This window comes from Nerophis lumbriciformis, linkage group LG10 (genome assembly GCF_033978685.3).
Source record: "Nerophis lumbriciformis linkage group LG10, RoL_Nlum_v2.1, whole genome shotgun sequence".
NCBI classification, from domain to species: Eukaryota; Metazoa; Chordata; class Actinopteri; order Syngnathiformes; family Syngnathidae; genus Nerophis; species Nerophis lumbriciformis.
In genome coordinates, this window is record NC_084557.2 from 36,361,843 (window position 1) to 36,386,581 (window position 24,739).

At 37.3% G+C, this 24,739-nt stretch overlaps 1 protein-coding gene across 1 annotated transcript in view; it reads right to left on the reverse strand.

Annotated features, from left to right (window-relative positions):
* The window catches only part of ano3 (anoctamin 3), a 140,549-nt gene that overhangs the window by 51,653 nt on the left and 64,157 nt on the right, over positions 1–24,739 (reverse strand). Inside the window, exons 5-8 of the mRNA XM_061969683.2 lie at positions 20,902–21,002; positions 20,763–20,807; positions 6,977–7,111; positions 680–786 (exon numbers count right to left, since the gene is read on the reverse strand). Of these exons, the coding sequence (XP_061825667.1) occupies positions 680–786; positions 6,977–7,111; positions 20,763–20,807; positions 20,902–21,002 (388 nt within the window). The remainder of the gene's footprint in view (positions 1–679; positions 787–6,976; positions 7,112–20,762; positions 20,808–20,901; positions 21,003–24,739) is intronic.

Here is a 24,739-nt window from a genome sequence, read left to right on the forward strand (position 1 = left end):
ATAAATAACAAATAAAGATAGAACACTATTAACCGCAACATGTAAGTGTAAAAAAAAAAAAGCCAACAACATTATGATTTGTACATTTTCAGAATGTGCTTGTTCTATTTTTAAACAAAGAAAACAATCTGAAGTTGTCTTTATTTTTAAGTTATCGTGCCGTGATTTTACCAGTCCGGCCCACTTGGGAGTAGATTTTTCTCCATGTGGTCCCCTGTCTAAAATGAGTTTGACACCCCTGGCATAGACGGTAGTAGCGAGACCGAAAAAAGAAGTCATTATTGGTGCCTCAGCAAGTGGTGTACTGTAAGTAGGAAAACTCAGTCTGACACTCTTTGTGAACTTAAATGCAACGAGCTGCAATGCTTGCCAGAACAATGCAGAGCACTTCCTTATTATGCACGGCGCATTCACAAACCCTGAAATTGTGAGCATAAACATTACAACACAAACAATACGTTTTTCGCACATACTCTGTTTTCTGTATTGTTGTATTATATTTAGTGCAATAATTATGACAATGTGCTGTGAATTTTATTTCTTATTTTTGAATGTATGATTGAGTTACTGTTATACATTATTGATGTCATTGAACCAATTCAAAGTACTATTCTGTTCAACTTAAATGTCACAACATTCTTTTTCTGTTTAATACTAACATTTCTGCTGGTTGTCATACCCATTTTTGGCTTTCCATCCTCATACTTTGTGCGCTGCAGGACATGGTGGACTATTCTGCTTCGGGTAGAGTTGGAGAAGAAGGTCTCTCTGTTGTTGATGGTGAAGCTGTGTGGTAATGAATGGCACAATCCATCAACTATTGACCTTTTGATTAGGTGTCAATATCATCCAATTAGCACAGTCTTCAAACTCAATGTATGCTGCAAAGGTTATTTTCATCTCAACATGAAGGTTCACAAGACAAACAGGAGGTGGAAATAATATGACTTATAGTCACAATTTTTCATCAGACACATCTGCACAATATTATGTGATCCAATGCAAGAAAAGTATTCAAAGTTGCACCTCTACAACTATAATGATACACAGTTCTATCTGAAAGAAATGAATAAAACACTAAGGGCCTGATTTACTAAGATCCAAATACCTTACGCTAAACTATGATAAAATAGCGTGTATCAATAGTGGGCGTATTGTGTGTGCAATTGAAAAGTGGTGCAGACAGCCTTATTTAAAAGAGGATTTGGCATGTACTATTTGGAGGATGACCACGGAGACACTGATATTTACTGCACATCCAGTTTATCATGCTCCTACCTGTGGCACTTTGCTATGTTTTCAAACAAACATGGGACATCTACAACTTGTTATGGGCATTTTAAAGGCCTACTGAAACCCACTACTACCGACCACGCAGTCTGATAGTTTATATATCAATGATGAAATCTTAACATTACAACACATGCCAATACGGCCGGGTTAGCTTACTAAAGTACAACTTTAAATTTTGCGCCGAAATATCCTGCTGAAAACGTTTCGGTATGATGACGCCTGCGCGTGATGTCACGGATTGTAGAGGACATTTTGGGACAGCATGGTGGCCAGCTATTAAGTCGTCTGTTTTCATCGCAAAATTCCACAGTATTCTGGACATATGTGTGGGTGAATCTTTTGCAATTTGTTCAATGAACAATGGAGACAGCAAAGAAGAAAGCTGTAGGAGGGAAGCGGTGTATTGCGGCCGGCATGCAGCAACACAAACACAGCCGGTGTTTCATTGTTTACATTCCTGGAAGATGACAGTCAAGCTTTACCATTGGCCTCTGGAGAACTGGGACAACAGAGACTCTTACCAGGAGGACTTTGAGTTGGACACGCAGACACGGTACCGTGAGTACGCAGCTGTGGCTTTCAAACATTTGATCGCTTGCCCGTACGTGCGTTCCGCTATGTGCATGTCACGTACGTAACTTTGGGGACTTTGGGGAAATATATGTGCTGTATGAACTTTGGGGAGGTGAACGGTACTTCGGGCTGTGGGATTGAGTGTGTTGTGCAGGTGTTTGAGTTGTATTGGCGGGTTATATGGACAGGAGGGGGGAGGTGTTTGTTATGCGGGATTAATTTGTGGCATATTAAATATAAGCCTGGTTGTGTTGTGGCTAATAGAGTATATATATGTCTTGTGTTTATTTACTGTTTTAGTCATTCCCAGCTGAATATCAGGTCCCACCCGCCTCTCACAGCATCTTCCCTATCTGAATCGCTCCCACTGCCCTCTAGTCCTTCACTCTCACTTTCCTCATCCACGAATCTTTCATCCTCGCTCAAATTAATGGGGAAATCGTCGCTTTCTCGATCCGAATCGCTCTCGCTGCTGGTGGCCATGATTGTAAACAATGTGCGGATGTGAGGAGCTCCACAACCTGTGACGTCACGCGCATATCGTCTGCTACTTCTGGTACAGGCAAGGCTTTTTTATCAGCGACCAAAAGTTACGAACTTTATCGTCGATGTTCTCTACTAAATCCTTTCAGCAAAAATATGGCAATATCGCGAAATGATCAAGTATGACACATAGAATGGACCTGTTATCCCCGTTTAAATAAGAAAATCGCATTTCAGTAGGCCTTTAAAAGCAATTGTGGATCTACATTGACACCATGTTTTGTTTGTTTTTTTCCAACCACTGAAAGCGCATGGGAGGACGGCTGAACAACTGTGCTCAAGACGCAAAAAAGGCAAACTTCAATAATGTTTTATTGTGTACTATATATGTTAGTAATACATATTCTATGTGGAAAAAATGAACGTCTTTAAAAAAATAATAAATGACACCAAAACGCATCAATTGAATTTGCTTTAATCAGCCCCTTAAGTTATCCAGCAGCTATTAAATTATAAAATGATGTTGCTGAATAGGCACATTTTCTAATATGTTTTAATTCTGACTGTCCCAATATGCTGAGTGTTGAGACAAAACACGTAGGACGCAGGATTCTCTGTCCATCGTGTGTCTTTGCAGCGCGAGCACTCCTCTCCTACAGTGTGTGTAATTGTGTCAGTTTGCGCGTCCTTTTCAAACGTGTTAAATAAAACGCAAAATTGTGCTCCTAAAACATTGATTGTTAATAAATCTCATTGCTATGCCGTATAATTTATTTGCATTTTCTCCTCCCAGTATTGTGGCCGTTTTGATGATCAGCATATATTATGCATATTAATGAAGACAGAGATGCTTTGCATGTGCTATCAAGTTTGCATGTGTTTTATTATTACATCTTTGGTACAAACCCCAAAACCAGTGAAGTTGGCACATTGTGTAAATCGTAAATAAAAACAGAATACAATGATTTGCAAATCATTTTCAACCTATGTTCAATTAAATAGACTGCAAAGACAAGATATTTAATGTTCGAACTGGAAAACGTTTTTTTAGTAAGTATTAGCTCATTTGGAATTTGATGCCTGCAACATGTTTCAAAAAAGCTGGCACAAGTGGCAAAAAAGACTGAGAAAGTTGAGGAATGCTCATCAAACACTTATTTGGAACATCCCACAGGTGAACAGGCTGATTGAGAACTGGTGAGTGCCATGATTGGGTATAAAAGCAGCTTCCATGAAATGCTCAGTCATTCACAAACAAGGATTGGGTGAGGGTCACCACTTTGTGAACAAATGCGTGAGCAAATTGTCGAACAGTTTAAGAACAACATTTCTCAACGAGCTATTGCAAGGAATTTAGGGATTTCACCATCTACGATCCGTAATATCATCAAAAGGTTCAGAGAATCTGGAGAAATCACTGCACGTAAGCGATTATATTACGGACCTTTGATCCCTCAGGCGGTACTGCATCAAAAAGCGACATCAGTGTGTAAAGGATATCACCACATGGGCTTAGGAACACTTCATAAAACCACTGTCAGTAACTACAGTTCGTCGCTACATCTATAAGTGTAAGTTAAAACTCTACTATGCAAAGCGGAAGACATTTATCAACAAAAACCCAGAAACGCAGCCGGCTTCATTCTAAGTTAATGATTCTTTGAAAAAAAAAATGTCAGTTTCTCAAAAACATTAAATATTTTGTCTTTGCAGTCTATTCAAATGAATATAAGTTGAAAATGATTTGCAAATCATTGCAGTCTGTTTTTATTTACGAATTACACGACGTACCAACTTCACTCACTGGTTTTGGGTTATGTAAATAAGGCAAGTTGTTTTGCAATTAATATAGGTTTACTATTACAGTTGCATCTTAGTTGTACCTTGCAGTGTGATGCCGTTCAGTTTTATTGTACACCATTGTGGAATTGAAATACCATAAATGCTGAAATTATAGCTGGGGTGTTTCCTGAGCTAACTGGTAGCAGGTGATGCATGAGGGATGTGATATCTTTAAAACTCATTATACGTAACTTAACTTCATAACTTGAATAATAATTTGGAGTGCATGAGAAAGCAAAATCAACATTTTGAGGCACATGCAGAGGTAGATAAAACTGCTGGATGCTGACCACTCATGATACTTTCAATGCAGCTTCTTGTGGAGTTACAAACCCTGTTTCCATATGAGTTGGAAAATTGTGTTGGATGTAAATATAAACGGAATACAAGGATTTGCAAATCCTTTTCAACCCATATTCAATTGAATATGCTACAAAGACAAGATATTTGATGTTCAAACTCATAAACTTTTTTTTTTTTGCAAATAATAATTAACTTAGAATTTCATGGCTGCAGCACGTGCCAAAGTAGTTGGGAAAGGGCATGTTCACCACTGTGTTACATGGCCTTTCCTTTTAACAACACTCAGTAAACGTTTGGGAACTGAGGAGACACCTTTTTTAAGCTTCTCATGTGGAATTATTTCCCATTCTTGCTTGATGTACAGCTTAAGTTGTTCAACAGTCTAGGGGTCTCCGTTGTGGTATTTTAGGCTTCATAATGCGCCACACATTTTCAATGGGAGACAGGTCTGGACTACAGGCAGGCCAGTCTAGTACCCGCACTCTTTTACTATGAAGCCACATTGATGTAACATGTGGCTTGGCATTGTCTTGCTGAAATAAGCAGGGGCGTCCATGGTAACGTTGCTTGGATGGCAACATATATTGCTCTGAAACCTATATGTACCTTTCAGCATTAATGGTGCCTTCACAGATGTGTAAGTTACCCATGTATTGGGCACTAATACACCCCATACCATCACAGATGCTGGCTTTTCAACTTTGCGCCTCTAACAATCCGGATGGTTCTTTTCCTCTTTGGTCCGGAGGACACGACGTCCACAGTTTCCAAAAACAATTTGAAATGTGGACTCGTCAGACCACAGAACACTTTTCCACTTTGTATCAGTCCATCTTAGATGAGCTCAGGCCAAGCGAAGCCAACGGCGTTTCTGGGTGTTGTTGATAAACGGTTTTCGTCTTGCATAGGAGTTTTAACTTGCACTTACAGATGTAGGGACCAACTGTAGTTACTGACAGTGGGTTTCTGAAGTGTTCCTGAGCCCATGTGGTGATATCCTTTACACACTGATGTCGCTTGTTGATGCAGTACAGCCTGGGGGATCGAAGGTCACGGGCTTAGCTGCTTACGTGCAGTGATTTCTCCAGATTCTCTGAACCCTTTGAGGATATTAAGAACTGTAGATGGTGAAATCCCTAAATTCCTTGCAATAGCTGGTTGAGAATGTGTTTTCTTAAATTGTTCAACAATTTGCTCACGCATTTGTTGACAAAGTGGTGACCCTCGCCCCATCCTTATTTGTAAAATGACTGAGCATTTCATGGAATTTCCTTTTATACCCAGTCATGGCACCACCTGTTCCCAATTTGCCTGTTCACCTGTGGGATGTTCCAAATAAGTGTTTGATGAGCATTCCTCAACTTTATCAGTATTTATTGCCACCTTTCCCAACTTCTTTGTCACGTGTTGCTGGCATCAAATTCTAATGTTAATGATTATTTGCAAAAAAAAAAAAAGTTTATCAGTTTGAACATCAAATATGTTGTCTTTGTAGCATATTCAACTGAATATCGGTTGAAAATGATTTGCAAATCATTGTATTCCGTTTATATTTACATCTAACACAATTTCCCAATTCATATGGAAACGGGGTTTGTAATATGAACTTCATCGAAGGCTGCCTACAGTCACAGACATTATTTTTGAATGTTTTCTAACTTGGTCTTAATTGGAAAATCGAACTCAGGGGTGTCAAACGTAAGGCCCGTGGGCCGGATCAGGCCGGCAAACAGGTTTTATCCGGCCCGCGGGATGAGTTTGCTAAGTATAAAAATTAGCCGAAATTTTTGAATGAAAGAAACTGCTGTTCTATTTTTTTTTACATATGTAGATTATGCTACATATGTAAAAAAAACAACAACAAAAAACATGATGTTAGAACATCAGTTGAGGAAAACGATCAAACTACATAAATAACATCCTTCAATTTGATTTGTATATTATTTTTTTATCTTGATAGATTGAAAATTAACACCAATGTATTGACTGATGAACATTATCATATAATATATTCAGAAAGTACAAATAACGACAAATAAAGGCAGACTACTATAAACCGCAACATGTAAGTGTAAAAAAACAACAACAATATGATTTGTACACTTTCAGAATGTGCTTGTTCTATTTTTAAAGAAAGATCTGAAGTTGTCTTTATTTTTAAGTTATCGTGCCGTGATTTTACCAGTCTGGCCCACTTAGGAGTATATTTTTCTCCATGTGACCTCCAATCTGAAATGAGTTTGACACCCCTGCTCTAACTGTTATTTGCTTGTAGACCATAGGAAAGTGAGCGGTTAACTGAATATAGGCATTCAATTGAGAATTGTGTGTATATCTCTTGAAGATTGTGCAGCTATGCCTTCAGTAGTCATAAGAACATAAATCGGGCCGTAATCGTGCAAACATATTTGGCCGTCAGTATGCAAAAAACAAGGAGTGATCATGTCTGTATAATTCATGCAAGTGTGACGTGATGACTTACTGATGCGTACGTGCCCTACTGAAGGGAGCAGTGTAGCAGTCGGTCTCTTCCAGGTCAGGCAGAGCCTCTTTGTCCAGCTTCATGGGATTTCTGGGAAGCCAGCTCTTTATCTGACGACATCTCAGATGAAAGCGGCTGCACAGATGGAGCGCACCATGCAGGGTGAGATTAACAGCACGGATTAACATGAAGATTGTCTACTCTGACATTATTAAGTGGACCTGTGACTTTTACTTTTAACACCAATCCACATTACATTCTCAGGGCATTCAATCGATCTGAACTGGACTGTTCCGTTAGTTTTACAAGACGTTTCGCCTCTCGTCCAAGAAGGGTTTATCAGTTCATGCTCATACACTTAGAATAGTCGGATGTAGTCTAGGTCTTATCTAAGTGTATGAGCGTGAACTGATGAGAGACAAAACGTCTTCTAAGACAAACTGAACAGTCAGTCCAGTTGCGATCAATTGAATGCCCTGAGAATACAATGACTTCGATGAATGAGAACACCCATAGACAATCTACATTACAGACACGTATGTGTCCATTGTGCATCTCTTTTATATCATTATCTCATTGACAGATAACTAGATTGTTTCAAATAAATCCCTTGATGTGCTCAAGTATGGTGAACAGTCAGGGACCGTGAGGCCTTCTCTTACTGACCACTGACCAAACACTCATTAGAACTACTGACCTACCGGTACATAACTTCAATTTTAGTATTTGTTCCATGAAATTGTATTCTTTATTTCCAACTGACTTTTGTCTTAATTTCATAGTTTGTCTTTTGGCTGCTCTGCTTCCAGTACGTGTACAGTATGTGAGGGTTAGATAGTGTTTATAATGTAATCTGCCCAGGGCCTTCAGAATCAAGAGTGCAGGCGGAGGGACTTAAAATATATTAGCAATGGGACTGTGTCTTTAACCAATCAGATTTCAGATTTGCCTCACAGGACAAGCAAGCTAGTCCACTGTAAAGTCAGCATTTTTCTGTCCTGTAATTGGTTGATGAAATCAAAACTGTTCGACAAGCCATGTTTAAAACGGAATATAGTCTGTTGCGTTTTGTCTGTAATCAATCAGCATCTTTAGTGAGAAAGATGTATTTAAATTACATTTGTTTACGCTTTTGTCATGTAACTAAATATTGATTTAGAACTGCTCTAGACAAGGTTGTGTAGAGTAGAGGTCTGAAACAGGGGGTCCGCGACCCCCACAAGGTCCGCAAAGGTACTGCAGGCTAAGCGTGATATTTATAGTTGATTTTTGAAAAAAAAAGTTTTATATTACCCCCTGCAATATCTTTAATTGAGCGAACACACTGTCATGTACTGTAGTTAAATATGAATTAAAAAAAACACAACATGAATGAATAATTATATTATATTATTTAAGCGTTTAAAATCTATTTGTCTGCTAGCGATTGGCGCCCTAGTTGCCAGCTAGCGATTAACTCCCTAGTTGTCAGCCATTGATTGGCGCACTAATTGTCAGCTAGCAATTAGCACAATAGTTGTCAGCTCGCTATTAGCGCTCTAGTTACTAGCTAACAATTAGCACTCTAGTTATCAGCTCGCAATAAGTGTGCTAGCAATTGCCATGCTAGTTGTCAGCTAGCGATTACAGTGCTTAGCGCTCCAGTTGCTAACTAGCTAGTAACGGCACAATACTGTTATTTGAATATCGTTAGTATTGCACAATCACAAAGCACCTTTAGGACCAGTTTGATGTAAAATACAATCATAATTTCACATAAGATACTGTATATTTCCATCAGTTTGGAGGTCCTCGGCCTGGAAAAAGGTGTCGAGGTTTGGAGTGTTCTAAATCCTTTAAGACCAAACGGTTACATTTACGCATGTTACATTTGACCAAGCGCCAAATTTACAAGCAGGTGTCACTAGTGATCCCGAGTGGAAGTTCCGTAACAATTTATTGGATTCAATGTATTCTTTAAAAATGATGTTATTAATCCCCAAACCGCAGAATGCCTCTCTCTCTGTGATGCCACAACTCCTTATTTTGGATTTTTTTTCTATTTTTTATATATATATATATATATATATATATATATATATATATATATATATATATATATATATATATATATATATATATTATTGACGGTTTGTTTGTATAATTGCTATGTGATAGAGGTTAGTATAAAGGAAGTGGATTATGTCGGTTACTGAAGGTCCAGGTACGCCACTGTGTGAGCCACATGAACTGTACATTGACCCAACAATGCTGCTGTCTTGATATTGATCAGATGACTACAAATGTGTGCACACACATGGTTTATGTCTGCTCTGGGGAGAACAAGTACTGTGGAGAAAGTATCAATATAAAAGCAGCAAGCGATAATTGCCTGCACATGGTCCATTTGTTTAGCCCTACGGGGATGTGAGTTAGAGACAGACCATTAGTAAACACTGAGCGCTTGTTTACTTCTCTGTGTTCACTTAAGTACAACAGCTTTGTGAAAGACTGTAAGCAAAACCTAATGGCCATAATTCCTCATGAAAACCAAAGAAACTCCTGCACAAAACTCAAACAAGAAATCTTATTTTCCAGCAGAACAAACATTTCTGCCACAACATGAGAGTTTTATTGGTTTTAGATAGCAACATTTCACTGGTTGTCTTATTTTTACACTTCTACGGCTATTTAAGAAGTACAGTTGAATCTCTTTGAAGCCTACAAAAATCACACTGAACTGAACTGGTGGTTGCCGCCACGACTGGCGTAGACCACAATACGACCTGATTGGACACCTCAGCAGTGGAGGCACACATCACGGCCCTTTGGGACTCGCTATCCCAGTCCTCCCCTGAGATGCAGGCAAGGCATTGCTGGCGGTGTGAGTTGAAGACAAACAGAACGCTAACTCTAATTCATTTCTATCGCTTTGAACAATATACAATACACTAAACAGGCTATATAGCAGGGGTCCCCAAACTACAGTAGGGATGGTGTTCCTGGGGTTCAATACCTTACCTTTTCTCCTCCAAACATATTGCTGGGTATTGTGGCTAAACAACTCCATTTTTGTTTCATCTGACCACAGAATTTTCCTCCAGAAGGTCTTAACTTTGTCCATGTGATGTCAAATGAAACAAAAATGGAGCTGTTTGGCCACAATACTCAGCAATATGTTTGGAGGAGAAAATGTGAGGCCTTTAATCCCAGGAACACAATTCCTACTGTCAAGCATGGTGGTGGTAGTAATATGCTCTGGGCCTGTTTTGCTGGCAATGGAACCGGTGCTTTACAGAGAGTAAATGGGACAATGAAAAAGGAGGATTACCTCCAAATTCTTCAGGGACAACCTAAAATCATCAGCCCGGAGGTTGGATCTTGGGCGAAGTTGGGTGCTCCAACAGGACAATGACCCCAAATACACGTCAAAAATGGTAAAGGAATGGCTAAATCAGGCTAGAATTAAGGTTTTAGAATGGCCTTCCCAAAGTTCTGACTTAAACGTGTGGACAATGCTGAAGAAACAAGTCCATGTCAGAAAACCAACACATTTAGCTGAACTGCACCAATTTTGTCAAGAGGAGTGGTCAAATATTCAACCAGAAGCTTGCCAGAAGCTTGTGGATGGCTACCAAAAGTGCCTTATTGCAGTGAAACTTGCCAAGGGACATGTAACCAAATATTAACATTGCTGTATGTATACTTTTGACCCAGCAGATTTGCTCACATTTTCAGTAGACCCATAATAAATTCATAAAAGAACCAAACTTCATGAATGTTTTTTGTGACCAACAAGTATGTGCTCCAATCACTCTATCACAAAAAAATAAGAGTTGTAGAAATGATTGGAAACTCAAAACAGCCGTGAAATTATGTTCTTTACAAGTGTATGTAAACTTTTGACCACGACTGTAGGTGTGAAAAGAGCTTTATAAATAAAGTTTGATCAATGATTGAGCAATGGAGGCACAGATCACGGCCCATTTGGACTCGCTATCCCAGTCCTCCCCTGAGATGCAGGCAAGGCATTGCTGGAGGTGTGAGTTGAAGACGAACGGAACGCTAACTCTAATTAGTTTCTAACGCTTTGAACAATATGCTGCTAAATTGTCATTAAACAGGATAGATAGAAAAGTGTCATGTCGGCAGCAAATCTACTGAAATGTATCCACAAGTTGCTCTGAAATGTTTGTCCTGACATATTTTTCTGAACAAAAGGGAAAAAGCTGCTTTGGTTGGTGATGGTTTATTTGTCACTGCAATGTTTCTGTCTGCCGTGAGAAAGAAATGTGGAGTCCTGTGTGGAGCTCGGACATCAATTGAACATCATTTCAAAGCCTGACTACAGTCTTCTAAAAATAGTATGCAACAAAGCCAGCGCAGTGCCTTAGTTTTTATTAAAAGAGCTAGTTTATGGTAAAAGTACCACCAATGTGGGTGAGAGTATTGTTCTATCAACAATGGGTTTGACATGTTTATTTTAATCGTTTTTGACATAGTCAGACTTAATTCAATCATTCTTGAGACAAAATAACATTTTAAAATGCTACTTTTCCAACAGTTTGTATGATTATGTTCAACAGATTAAGCAAGTGTATTCATAGTAGAGATGTCTGATAATATCGGCCTGCCGATATTATCGATCGATAAATGCGTTAAAATGTAACATCAGAAATTATCAGTATCGGGTTTTTTTTATTGGTATCGGTTTTTTTTTTTTTTAAGTTAAATCAACATAAAAAAAAACTAATACACTTACAATTAGTGCACCAACCCAAAAAACCTCCCTCCCCCATTTACACTCATTCACACTCATTCACACAAAAGGGTTGTTTCTTTCTGTTATTAATATTCTGGTTCCTACATTATATATCAATATATATCAATACAGTCTGCAAGGGATACAGTCCGTAAGCACACATGATTGTGCGTGCTGCTAGTCCACTAATAGTACTAACCTTTAACAGTTAATTTTACTCATTTTCATTAATTACTAGTTTTTATGACACTGCTTTTATATTGTTTTACTTTCTTTTTTTATTCAAGAAAATGTTTTTAATTTATGTATCTTATTTTATTAATTTTTTTGAAAAGTACCTTATCTTCACCATACCTGGTTGTCCAAATTAGGCATAATAATGTGTTAATTCCACGATTGCATATATCGGTAATTAAAGAGTTGGACAATATCGGAATATCGAATATCAGCAAAAAGCCATTATCAGACATCCCTAATTAATAGGGATGTTAAAGATAACGTGTTAACACATGCAATTAATCACAAATAGTTATTGCAGTAATTATGTACAAACTCAGATTATAATCACCCAAATGATTTTCCTTAACCGCAGACGGTTACCTGAAAGGCGACACAGGTGGCTATAAGGTCAGTGATCAGGTCGATGCATATATCAATGCAAGGTTGAACGAGGAGACTGACTGGTGCGCTTGCTGGAAAATATTTCTAATGGACTTTAGTTAATACTGTTACCTCGTTTTGAGAAAACAAATGAGGTGAAAACAAGTAAAACAAACCTGTATTGCATTTCTATCAAAATACCGTGTCCTTTTTTTGAGTTAATTGAAATTATGCAAGCAAGGAATTTATAGTGATTAGTCATAACTCAAAACACCCCATTAAAAAATATATGGTTTAACAGCACAATGTTTTAAGGATGAGACAAAACCCCAATATACAATACAAATTCAAAATACAACACGTATACAAGATGAGGTTCAAGGCAGGCGAGGCACTTTGGAGTTTGTTTTTTTAATAAATTGTTATACAGTAAGCTCTCATCAATGTTAATATAGGCTGCTCATTGGGAGGATAACAAGGAAAAAGAAGAAAATGACAAAGTTTCATAAAAATGGTATTGAATACTTCTTAGTAACATTTATTTACTTTCACAAAATAAAATACAAAAATGGTGCTCTTTTTACTAAATGTGAATTACATCTTTCAGGAAAAGCTCTTATAAATGTTAAGTCTGATTACCTTCCATTTGGGCTAAAAGTCCAGTTTTTAGACGTTTCTGAACTTTTATATACAGTTGTGGTCAAAAGTTGACATACACTTGTAAATAACATAATGTCATGGCTGTCTTGAGTTTCCAATCATTTCTGCAACTCTATTTTTTTTGTGATAGAGTGATTGGAGCACATACTTGTTGGTCACAAAAAACATTCATGAAGTTTGGTTCTTTTATGAATTTATTATGGGTCGACTGAAAATGTGAGCAAATCTGCTTGGTCAAAAGTATACATACAGCAATGTTAATATTTGGTTACATGTCCCTTGGCAAGTTTCACTGCAATAAGGCGCTTTTGGTAGCCATCCACAAGCGTCTGGTTGAATTTTTGACCACTCCTCTTGACAAAATTGGTGCAGTTCAGCTAAATGTGTTGGTTTTCTGACATGGACTTGTTTCTTCAGCATTGTCCACATGTTTAATTCAGGACTTTGGGAAGGCCATTCTAAATCCTTAATTGTAGCCTGATTTAGCCATTCCTTTACCACTTTTGACGTGTGTTTGGGGTCATTGTCCTGTTGGAACACCCAACTGCACCCAACAAGTATGTGCTCCAATCACTCTATCACAACAAAATAAGATTTGTGGAAATTATTGGAAACTCAAGACAGCCATGACATTATGTTCTTCACAAGTGTACAGTATGTAAACTTTTGACCACGACTGTATATTCCTTCATCTTGGCCGTCTCATTCCTTCATTCATTCACTCATTCTTTCAGTCATTCAGCAGAGCATTGAAACATCATTATTGTATTTTGTTTGTGGAAATGTTTGTTTTTAAACAAAAGCCACTGGCTTCTTCTTTGAAAAAAATGGTATTGTAGTAACAAGCGCCTGCTACTGTATCTCACGTACAAGTAGGGATGATGTTTGATAAGAAATTATCGAGTTTGAGCCTATTATCGAATCCTCTTTTTGAACCAATTCCTTATCAATTCTCGTATGGAGTCCAGATAGGTTGTTGTATATGGAAAAAAAAACACAATATTTGGTTTAGCAAAAGCTCACTTTTATTATATAAGAAAAAAATAAAATCTAATAAATAAATAAATATTGACTGTTACCCCCCTAAAAAAATAAAATAAAATAAATAAATATTGACTGTTGTTACCCAAAGTATATTAAGTAGGATTTTAAAGAAAAACAAATATATACAGTAACACAAAAACAACCGGTCTCTGTGATCACTAAAGGTGTATAAATAATAATATAGTGTTAAATAAAATCAGTCCCTTGGGCACAAAACTGAAAATAATACAGCTCTCCAAAAAGTGCACTTCTGCTGCTATTTGACATAACTGTTTGTTATGAAGCTTTGACATTTTTGCACTTCATTTCTTTATTGAAAGAAAATTCTATGAAGAGAAAAGTTGTTTGCAAATGTGGTTATAATGCTAAAAAATGAAAAGTTAAAGCTAAAAAAAGAAATACACTTTATTGAGTTAACATTATTTCTTTATAGGGGGAAAGATGTGATGTTATGAGCTAGGGAATATAACAACTACACTACCCAGCATACAACGGGAGTGACGAGCATGCGCGGTGGCCCCGAAAAGTGTTGTTGCATGTCGTCACGCCGGCACCTAAGAATGAGGTTATGAGCACGCTGTGAAAGTAAACGTCAAGAACGCAGCCAACACGCCTCGTCTGCATTATTTATAATTAGACAGACAACACATATACAGTGTGATTTTGTTTTGTTTACAAGGAAAGAAAAACAAAAGTTAAAAAAGGGAGATCATGTCATATATGTTGTATATATATATGTATGTGCTGCGGTTGCTTTAAGAACGTTGCGACAGCTGCCGTAAAGGAGGTGCGTTGCTAGCCTGGTTGCTATGTTTCCGGTTGGTCGTAAAAGTGTTCGTCATGTGTCTGTACCCTGCTCAAATCTCTCAGTAAAGTTATTCATTGGATTATACCTTTTGTTTTGAACTTTATTACACCTCGGAGCGCTTTTTCCGGTCCATTGTTTTTCCTGCTTTCGCTATCTGCGCCTAATGACTGAGCTACGTGACGTCATTTCTTGTGATGTCAGACGGAGCATTTCTGGTCGGGACGGGATTCGTTCCCAGGTATTCGAATAAAGAACCAACTCTTTTCTTTACTATAGTGGTCTCGATAACGGGTACCGGTTCTCAAAAGGGGATTCGAGTCCGAGGACTCGGTTCTTTTCTTATCGAACAACTGGGAAAATCGGTTTCGAGTATCATCCTTACGTACGAGTCTTGTATAAATAGAGTATGGCCAACACGGTTTCAGGTGACCTCCTCAATGATTGGTCAAAAGGCACTCAGGTGACTATAGGGTGCCATGACCGCTACTACCTTTAAGCTGATGCTATGTGTTCGCGGCACTCCCTCGTTAAAAATATCCTGTTGTACAGTATGGGGCTGCTCCACCCGCGAGATCCGGAAAGAAGAAAGTATGGGAAGTGAAATCTCGCCATTAACACTGGAGAGCCACCGATTACAGCGTCTTGCGTCGGCAACCCAAAATGTTGAAAGAGCCATATTGGACCAAAAATACAAGAAAGTAATCTGTCTGGAGCTGCAAAAAATTAAAAGACTTGTATAAGTGTTATAATGAAGGCAACACATGCTGTAAGTGTCTAAATAACTATATTATCCTACTATCAAAATGACTATGTGTCGCAGGCTGACGCAAATCTTCGTTGACAGAAATGGTGAAATGTAATATTTATTCTATGCATTTTTACAATATCGGAAAACATTAGTAAAACTTTTCAGAGGGTGAGATAACTCCAGGAAATGACTGTTTTAAAATGACCAAAGGTATAGATGTGTGTGTCCAAGTTAAAGAAAACGGCAGGCTGCCTTCTTCTAATTGATTTATTACAATCTTTGCAAGCTGGCTAACGTTTGCTGTGGTCTGGAACAACATGGCACACAAACAACTATCAGAAATGCAGCCAATCTTACATACAGATAATGTGTCATGAAACATGGAAAAATAAACTAAATACACAGAGGACATAAGTAAAGGAAATTAAATGAGCTCAAATATACCTACAAAGGCATAATGATGCAATATGTACATACAACGAACCTAAATAGCATGTTAGTATCGATTAGCTTGCAGTCATGCATTGACCAAATATGCCTGATTAGCACTTAATAACATCAACAGAGCTCACCTTTGAGCATTCATGCACTGTATAAAATGTTTGGTGGATAAAATGAGACAAAGAAGACGTGGCATAAAACACGTATTTTCTGTGGCAGTGTCGGAGAAAGTTATACATGTAAACAAACTGTTGAGTCACAGTCAACACAACTACGGTGAGTTCAAGGGCCCCGGAAATTAGTAGAACAAAACGCAGTACAGAACACACAAAAGCTAATACAAATGACATGAAGAAATTAACAAATAAAAGAGATGGTTTGATAAAAACAGACTATCTTTGACTCAGTAAAACTAAAATAATAATTCAATACCAGTAGATGAGAAAGTCAAACACAAATGGACAAAAATGAGAAGAGTAAAGGGAACCACATTTTGGGTGTAATAGCTGAGAAAATGAACTGGAAATCTCATACACAATATACAACATAAAGTGGCAAGAAATATGTCAATAATGAACAAAGCAAAATATGTTCTGAACCAAAAATCACTCTAAATTCTCTATTGCTCGCCAGTGCAACCATAACTGAGTTATTGTGAAGAAATATGGGGAAATAACTACAAGAGCACACTTACTTAACAAAAAAGAAAAATCAGTTAGAACTAGATGAGGCAATTTCTGAAGGAAATGCATGTGGATGCTCCAATGCTGAAGTTGAACTGAAATGCTGACAGAATGTAGTATGAATGTAAGAATAGGTTGAATGTTGGAATGATTTGAATGTTGGAATGGTTTGAATGTTGAATAGTTTGAATTTCCAGGAAAACGGAATTTGGTTTGGAACTTGGGAAAGTGCTAGTTGGATGATTGGAATGTGTTGATGTTGGAATGGTTTGAATAGGTTGAAAAATGTGCAAATCGTGGAAGTTTAAAAAATGGAAAATTTATTTTGAATGGGGAACATTTCCCTGAAAACTGGGAAGTCTTGGAAATCTGGGACTTTTTTAGAATTATTGAAGGCTGAATATTTGGAAGTTGGAACAATTTGAATCGGACGAAAAATGTGGGAATTGTGAAACTTTGAAAAATGTCCCATTCATTTCAATGGGAATTTCATGGAATTTTTCGGAAAAAGCGGGAATTCTTTGGAAAATGTCAAAAGACTTCAATGTTTTGAATGAGTTCAAATGGTTGGTTTTGGAATTTTTCAAATCGGTCAAGAAATGTTGAAGTAGTAACATTTTTATATGAGAAATAATATTAAAGAATTCCAGGAATTTTGGGAAAACCGGGAATTTTTCCAGTTAAAAAAACAACTTAGTTTTTTGTCCTAATTAAGACGAATGTTTAAAATGGGTTGAAAAATGTGGAAGGAAAAAGGGTGAAAAAAGGTTTTGAAAAAACGGGGATTGGAAAAATGATAGTTTGAATGTCCAGGGTGAGTGGAATAAGTTGAAGGTGGAATGGTTTGAATCGGTTGAAAAATGTGGAAGTTTGAAAAATGGCCACTTCATTTTGAATGGGGAAAATGTCCCGGAAAACATGGAAATCTGGGATTTTTTGGAATTTGTCAAGGGAAAACCCGTGATTCCCGAATAGGCTGAACAGTTTGAATTTGGAACGGTTTGAATCGGATGAAAAATGTGGAAGGCAGAGCGCGCCAAATTCTGGAGAAGAAGAAAAAGAATAAATGGATGAATTTTGGTGTAGAAAACCATGTGTGAATGCTTTGGAGCATTCACACAATTATACATAATGAGTGATACATACATTGATTACAAGTACATTTGACATACTTCACACAAGAGTCACCATTTCTCTGTGATTGTTGGTCCAAAGCTAATGAAGATTTTGGCAAAATAGAGGGTATTAAGCTATTTTTTGGTCGTTCTGTGTTTTTTTTTTAATGTTTATTGTGCCGTCGAGTGTGTGTTAGAGTGCCAGCTGGTCACTAAACACTGCATGAATGTAGCAAAATAAGTGTTTGATCGTATGTTTAGGAGCTGGAATATATTTAGAAATATAGATATAGACGTATTATTTTGGTTTATTTCATCAGAAAAACTATCGTCTAAACTACAGCAATTGGCTGTATGCGAACACAGCCGCACACGTCATGGCGCCTGTTGTTTATTTGGTCATACTCTCTTCATACACAAGTCTGCACCGCCCCAATTCATACTGAATTGCCTCGCAGTATGATTTTTCTGTATTTAGAGTTCGATTAGCAAGAATAATGATGTGACACGTACATTAAAGACATTACACAGACTGTAGATTCTACACTGTGGAAAGCAATGGTGTAAAAAAAAATTCTACAAACATTTTATGTTTCTACAAGCGTTATATCAATGCTTGCGCACCAAAGATAAGATGTATGGCTCTTTGAAAGAGACGGATTTTTAAGAGAGCCATTCAAAATTAGCTTGTTATTACAGTTATTGTTTTAAATTAAGGAAACAATCAATGGTAGCAATTAAAAGATCGAAATGTACACACATTTTTACACTACAGGTGGGAATTACTCTATTCTGAAATATTGCTGTTATGTTGTTTTTGTGTTTTTATTGTAAACATTCTATACTGTAAGGTGGTGCCATATCCCCATGCTTTGCAGTGACATCGATATTTTACATTTTCCCTGACCTAAAAAACTTTGTAGCACAGAACATTTTAATGATACAGAAAAAAATACAAAAATAATAGTTAAGAATGAAATGTTGTTGTGCAAATAAAAAGTATAAATACAACTAGAATACAAATTACAACATAATAACAATGCGAAGACACTATTGTATGTGTGTATGCTTGAGCTACTTTACATATCAGAAAAATTAACCAGAAAACAAAATAAAAATAAAAAAGTATATATTTTAATTAAAAAAAGCAAATCCAAATGCTGCTTTGTTTTCTTTGACTAATGGTGGGCAATTGCTGACGCTGTATCTCAGGGGTGTCAAACGTACGGCCCGAAGGCCGGATCAGGCCCGCGAACAGGTTTTATCCGGCCCGCGGGATGAGTTTGCTAAGTATAAAAATAAACCTGACATTTTTTAACGCAAGAAACAGCTGTTCTAAATGTGTCCACTGGATGTCGCAATAGCAATTCTTTGTATGTCGCAATAGCAATTCTTTGTATCTTTGTAGATAATGCTACATATGTACAAAATAAACCACATGATGTTAGTACATCAGTCGAGGAAAATGATCAAACTACATAAATAACATACTGTAATTTGATTCTGATATAATTTTTTTTATCTTGATAGATTGAAAATTAACACCAACGTTGACTGGTGAACATTATCAGATAATTTATTCAGAAAATATACACAACGACAAATAAAGATAGAGTACTATTAACTGCAACATGCAAGCGTAAAAAAACAACAACATTATGATTTGTACAATTTCAGAATGTGCTTGTTCTATTTTTAAAACAAAGAAAACAATCTGAAGTTGTCTTTATTTTTAAGTTATCGTGCCGTGACTTTACCAGTCCGGCCCACTTGGGGGTAGATTTTTCTTCATGTGCCCCCCCCCCCATCTAAAATGAGTTTGACACCCCTGCTGTATCTGCATGTGCATAAAAAACATCTCCCAAAAGACTCGAATCGTTTGCGAACATCATATCTCTATTGCGCACTAAAGCAGACAGGAGATACTTGCTTACGCGATAAATTTGTACAACATATTTATTCAGTGTATTTAGTGCACATGGCGCACTGTACACAAATTGATAAGTTTGCATACGCACTAAGCAGCCTCATATAAGCTTCATTCTATATGATTTTTACTTACAAAAATGTTTTAAAAAATGTAGTGTAATTAGGGATGTCCGTTAATGGCTTTTTGCCGATATCCGATATTCCGATATTGTCCAACTCTTTAATTACCGATACCGATATCAACCGATACCAATATCAACCGATACCGATATATACAGTCGTGGAATTAACACATTATTATGCCTAATTTGGACAACCAGGTATGGTGAAGATAAGGTCCTTTTTAAAAAAAATTAATAAAATAAAATAAGATAAAAAATTAAAAACATTTTCTTGAACAAAAAAGAAAGTAAAACAATAAAAAACAGTTACATAGAAACTAGTAATGAATGAAAATGAGTAAAATTAACTGTTAAAGGTTATATTAGTGGACCAGCAGCACGCACAATCATGTGTGCTTACGGACTGTATCCCTTGCAGACTGTATTGATATATATTGATATATAATGTAGGAACCAGAATATTAATAACAGAAAGAAAAAACCCTTTTGTGTGAATGAGTGTGAATGGGGGAGGGAGGTTTTTTGGGTTGGTGCACTAATTTTAAGTGTATCTTGTGTTTTTTATGTTGATTTAATACAAATAAATAAATAAATAAATACGTAAATAAAACCGATACCGATAATAAAATAACCGATACCGATAATTTCCGATATTACATTTTCAAGCATTTGTCGGCCGATAATATCGGACATCTCTAATTGTAATCAAACAGAAAAAATATTTACAGCATGCACAAATAATAATATTTGTTTTATGAATTATTATTATTTTAATTCAAAACATTTGAAGCTCTGCCTCACCTGCCCACACAGACATGCTTTACATACCTACTCGAGCCCTGCCTGTTTTCACAGCATTCCATTCCCACATCTGCAAAATAGAAAATACACATACCTGCCCAAGGTTTTGCTTTTCCAGTCTGTAAAGTAGCATTTTTTCCTTCCACAGGAAAAGAGAGACACATTAAAGAAGCTTCCAGCCAGTGAAAGAAAATGATGCTCTACACTGGAATCGCTTCTCCAACATCTGTTACCTGAAAGGCATCCGGATGTTCATCTGCTCGGCGTATTTGCAAAGTGTGTCCCAGGGAGCATGGATCTTCACAAACATGATGTCGTTGTTTGTCAGGGAAGGCTTTTAAAACCACAAAGACAGCAATGTAAGAGGCATTGGAAACAGACTTGAACATAAGGTAATGCGCTGAAGGATGAGCCAATAACAAGTTTTGTTGAAGTGTGAAGTTGTTGGAGGGTCCGAGAATCATAACGGCACCACACATGTACACCATCCTCCATGAATCAAGGTGCAGCTACAGTATAGCTTACAAAACAGACATACTCCACACGTTTGGCTGATCCTTGTTACTAACTGAGGCTTGTTGGAGATCTGCGTGCCACTGTGTGAAATTATAAATGTAATGAAGGTGATTGCAGAGTAGGGGAGAACGAGGTTAATTGTCACACGTTTTACTCAAGTGAGAATTGCTCATCATCGAAACAGCTTTCAATATTCATTCCGGCATTAAATTGCAGTTTTAAGGTGTTGGCTAGAAATTTGTATCCCTTTCATTTCCCAACTGAGCGTAACAAAGGGTAATAATGATTGTCCCGGACTATGGGGTTGGTATAGTCACTCGTGGATGTGGTGTACCGATACAACTTTTTCACTTCCGATATGACACTGATAATGAAGCCTTGACTATTGGCCGATACCGATATTAACCAGATGCGAGCTCAGCACAAATAATAGTACATACATGATAACTCTTTGATATTTGTTTATATTGGCAAATGTGTTGTTTTAGACTGCAATATTGTTCATTTAAGGCAGGGGTGTCAAACTCAAATACAGAGTGGGCCAAAATTTAAAACTGAACAAAGCCGCGGGCCAAGGTTGAACAAATTAACCTTTTTGATAGGGACCCAAACAGGTTTTGCATTAAATATTGAACAAGCAAGGCTTACATAACTTTATAGTGACATGCAAAATCGAGTTTCAAATAATAATAATAATAATAAAAAAATATCAATGGCATATCAAATACAATTTAAATAAAAATGTAATGCCTCTTTTCTATTTGCAGCCTTCTGAGGTAAATATCAACATTAACTTTTTCCACAGGCTAATAAATTTGAAAATAAAATCACAATGAATAAACCAACCATTCAGGACTTTACACTGCTCAGTTTGCAACACACTGATCTAATCTGATGTGCCCAAGCCAGATACCTGCCATCTTTTCTTGGATGCGAGTTCATTAATGTCGGGGCTCAGGCTTTGAGCTGAGGCATCCCTCATTATCGAACGAAGGTGTTCATCAGTCATTATATCTCATATTCCACAGTATTAGGGACGTGCCTTACAGGCACTGCTTTTAACATCCTCTACGAGCTGACGTCACGTCCGCTTTTCATCCCTTCTAACAACGTGCCCGCCCAGTCACAAGATATGAGCGGCTCCTGTACGCACACACACGTAAATGCGAAGCATACTTCATCAACAGCGATACAGTTTACACTGAGAGTGGCCGTATAAGCAACTTTAACATTGTTAGAAATATACACCATACTGTGAATCCACACCAAACAAGAATGACAAACACATTTTGGGAGAACATCCGCACAGTAATACAAAATCAGAATCAGAATCAGAATCAGCTTTATTGTCATTACGCAAGGTAACGAGATTGAGGATTAATAATTAATAAACACAACAGAACAAATACCCAGAACCCTTTGCAGCACGAACTCTTCTGGGACGCTACAATATACACCCCCGCCACCTTTAAGGCATTCCTTCTTAAATAGTGGAGCGGGCCCCTCTGGAGGGTGCGCAGTGCTATGCCAGGGGACCCCGGGGAACATGCGTTATCAATATCATGCAGAATCATGGTACTGATAGCCATTGACGCACTTTAAATCTTTTCTGTGACAGACTAAAGTTAGTTTGTTGTAAGTTGATCGATATTTTTTCTTTTTTTTTAATGTTAAGGATGCAATATTATGCAGCGGTGTACTTATAGCAATTTTATACACAAATGATACTTTTTATAGTCGGGGGCGGCAAAATTATTTCTTCCCTAGTGGGCCGTAGCAGAACATTTTTGAGAAGCACTGAATTAAGGACATTTGTTATGTATGTCTATCTTGTGTGCTTAGCTGTCGTGTATGGTAGTTGCTAGTGGTTGGTGGACTATAGCCGACCATGTTTACATTTTGTACATTACTTCACTAAAACCCAAGAAAAGGTCAAACGTGTGCTTATTGAAAGACAATTAGCTGTTAACCTGATGTCCAGCCTTGCACAAGTAAAATTTTTAGATGCAAGCTGACATCATGACTCCCTCTCCATGTGAGACAGGCCCCTTCTTTGGCTATTTTTAAGACCCTTCATAAAACCCATTTTTATTCACTGGCTTTTAACCCAGCATGAGACTTTGAACTGTTTTTAGCTTTTAACTTTTTTAACTGTTTTTAACTTCTAAACTGTTTTTATCTAACAAACTGTTCTTAGGGTAATTTATATTTGCTTTTTAAATGTGTATTTTTATTTCTGTTTTAAATGTCATTTTTTAGTCTGTCCTTTGCCTCCATTTCTTTGTGGTGTACAGCCCTTTGTTTTTCAACTGTGCTTGTCTTTAAAGGGCTTTATAAATAAAGTTGGTATGGTATGGTATCATCTTCAGCAGTTTTTTCTGATGATATTAGACCCGATATCCGATATTAATATCAGATCGGGACACCCATCAATCAATCAATGTTTATTTATATAGCCCTAAATCACAAGTGTCTCAAAGGGTTATCACAATCTTATTTTAATGGGAAAATACCTAAAAAAGCAAGAAGTTGGAACTAAATTGGAAAGATTAATTGCATTGACAAGTTGACATATACAAAACTTAATGCATCCTTGCACAAAATAGCCTACTGTATATGTAATATGCATGAAAATATTAGTATATCACAACCAACCCCAACTAGACTTTCTTGCAAGCATCAAGGCTAACAACCATGTCAACTATACTTTGCTAGCTAATAGCAATCTAAACTATAGCTTACCCTCCACACTTTTTAAGGGTAACAATTGGTCTGTTATAATAATCGCTGTGTAAAAATCGAGAAGTAAAATACTGAGGAGCCAAATATTTATAATTTGACATGAAAAATGCAAGTTCAACTTTCTGACTCCAGAAAAGACTATACAAGTGAGCGCTGATCCCAATTCTGTCAATTTCTATACATCTATTTAAGTGTGACAGCTAACCCTGTTCTCTCCTAAAGTAGTACAAAATATACGCAACACAACACCATTCATTCACATCCCATTTAGTACATACTCCCCTAATATGGCTCTTAATGAATGATCTTATTGTACAGATAACCAATCCCAGGAGTAGTTCTGTTAGGTACCAATCGTATATATGGAAACACTGGTATCTGTGCCTTTTATAGAATATATAGACGCATTTTTAAAGTATATATATATATACATATATATATTTATATAGCTCCCTGTATGATCAGTGTCAGAGCTTGGTCCGCATTGCCGGCAGTAAGTCGGACACGTTTCCAGTGAGGGTTGGACTCCGCCAAGGCTGCCCTTTGTCACGGATTCTGTTCATAACTTTTATGGACAGAATTTCTAGGCGCAGTCAAGGCGTTGAGGGGATCTGGTTTGGTGGCTGCAAAATTAGGTCTCTGCTTTTTGCAGATGATGTGGACCTGATGGCGTCATCTGGCCAGGATCTTCAGCTCTCACTGGATCGGTTCGCAGCTGAGTGTGAAGCGACTGGGATGAGAATCAGCACCTCCAAGTCCGAGTCCATGGTTCTCGCCCGGAAAAGGGTGGAGTGCCATCTCCAGGTTGGGGAG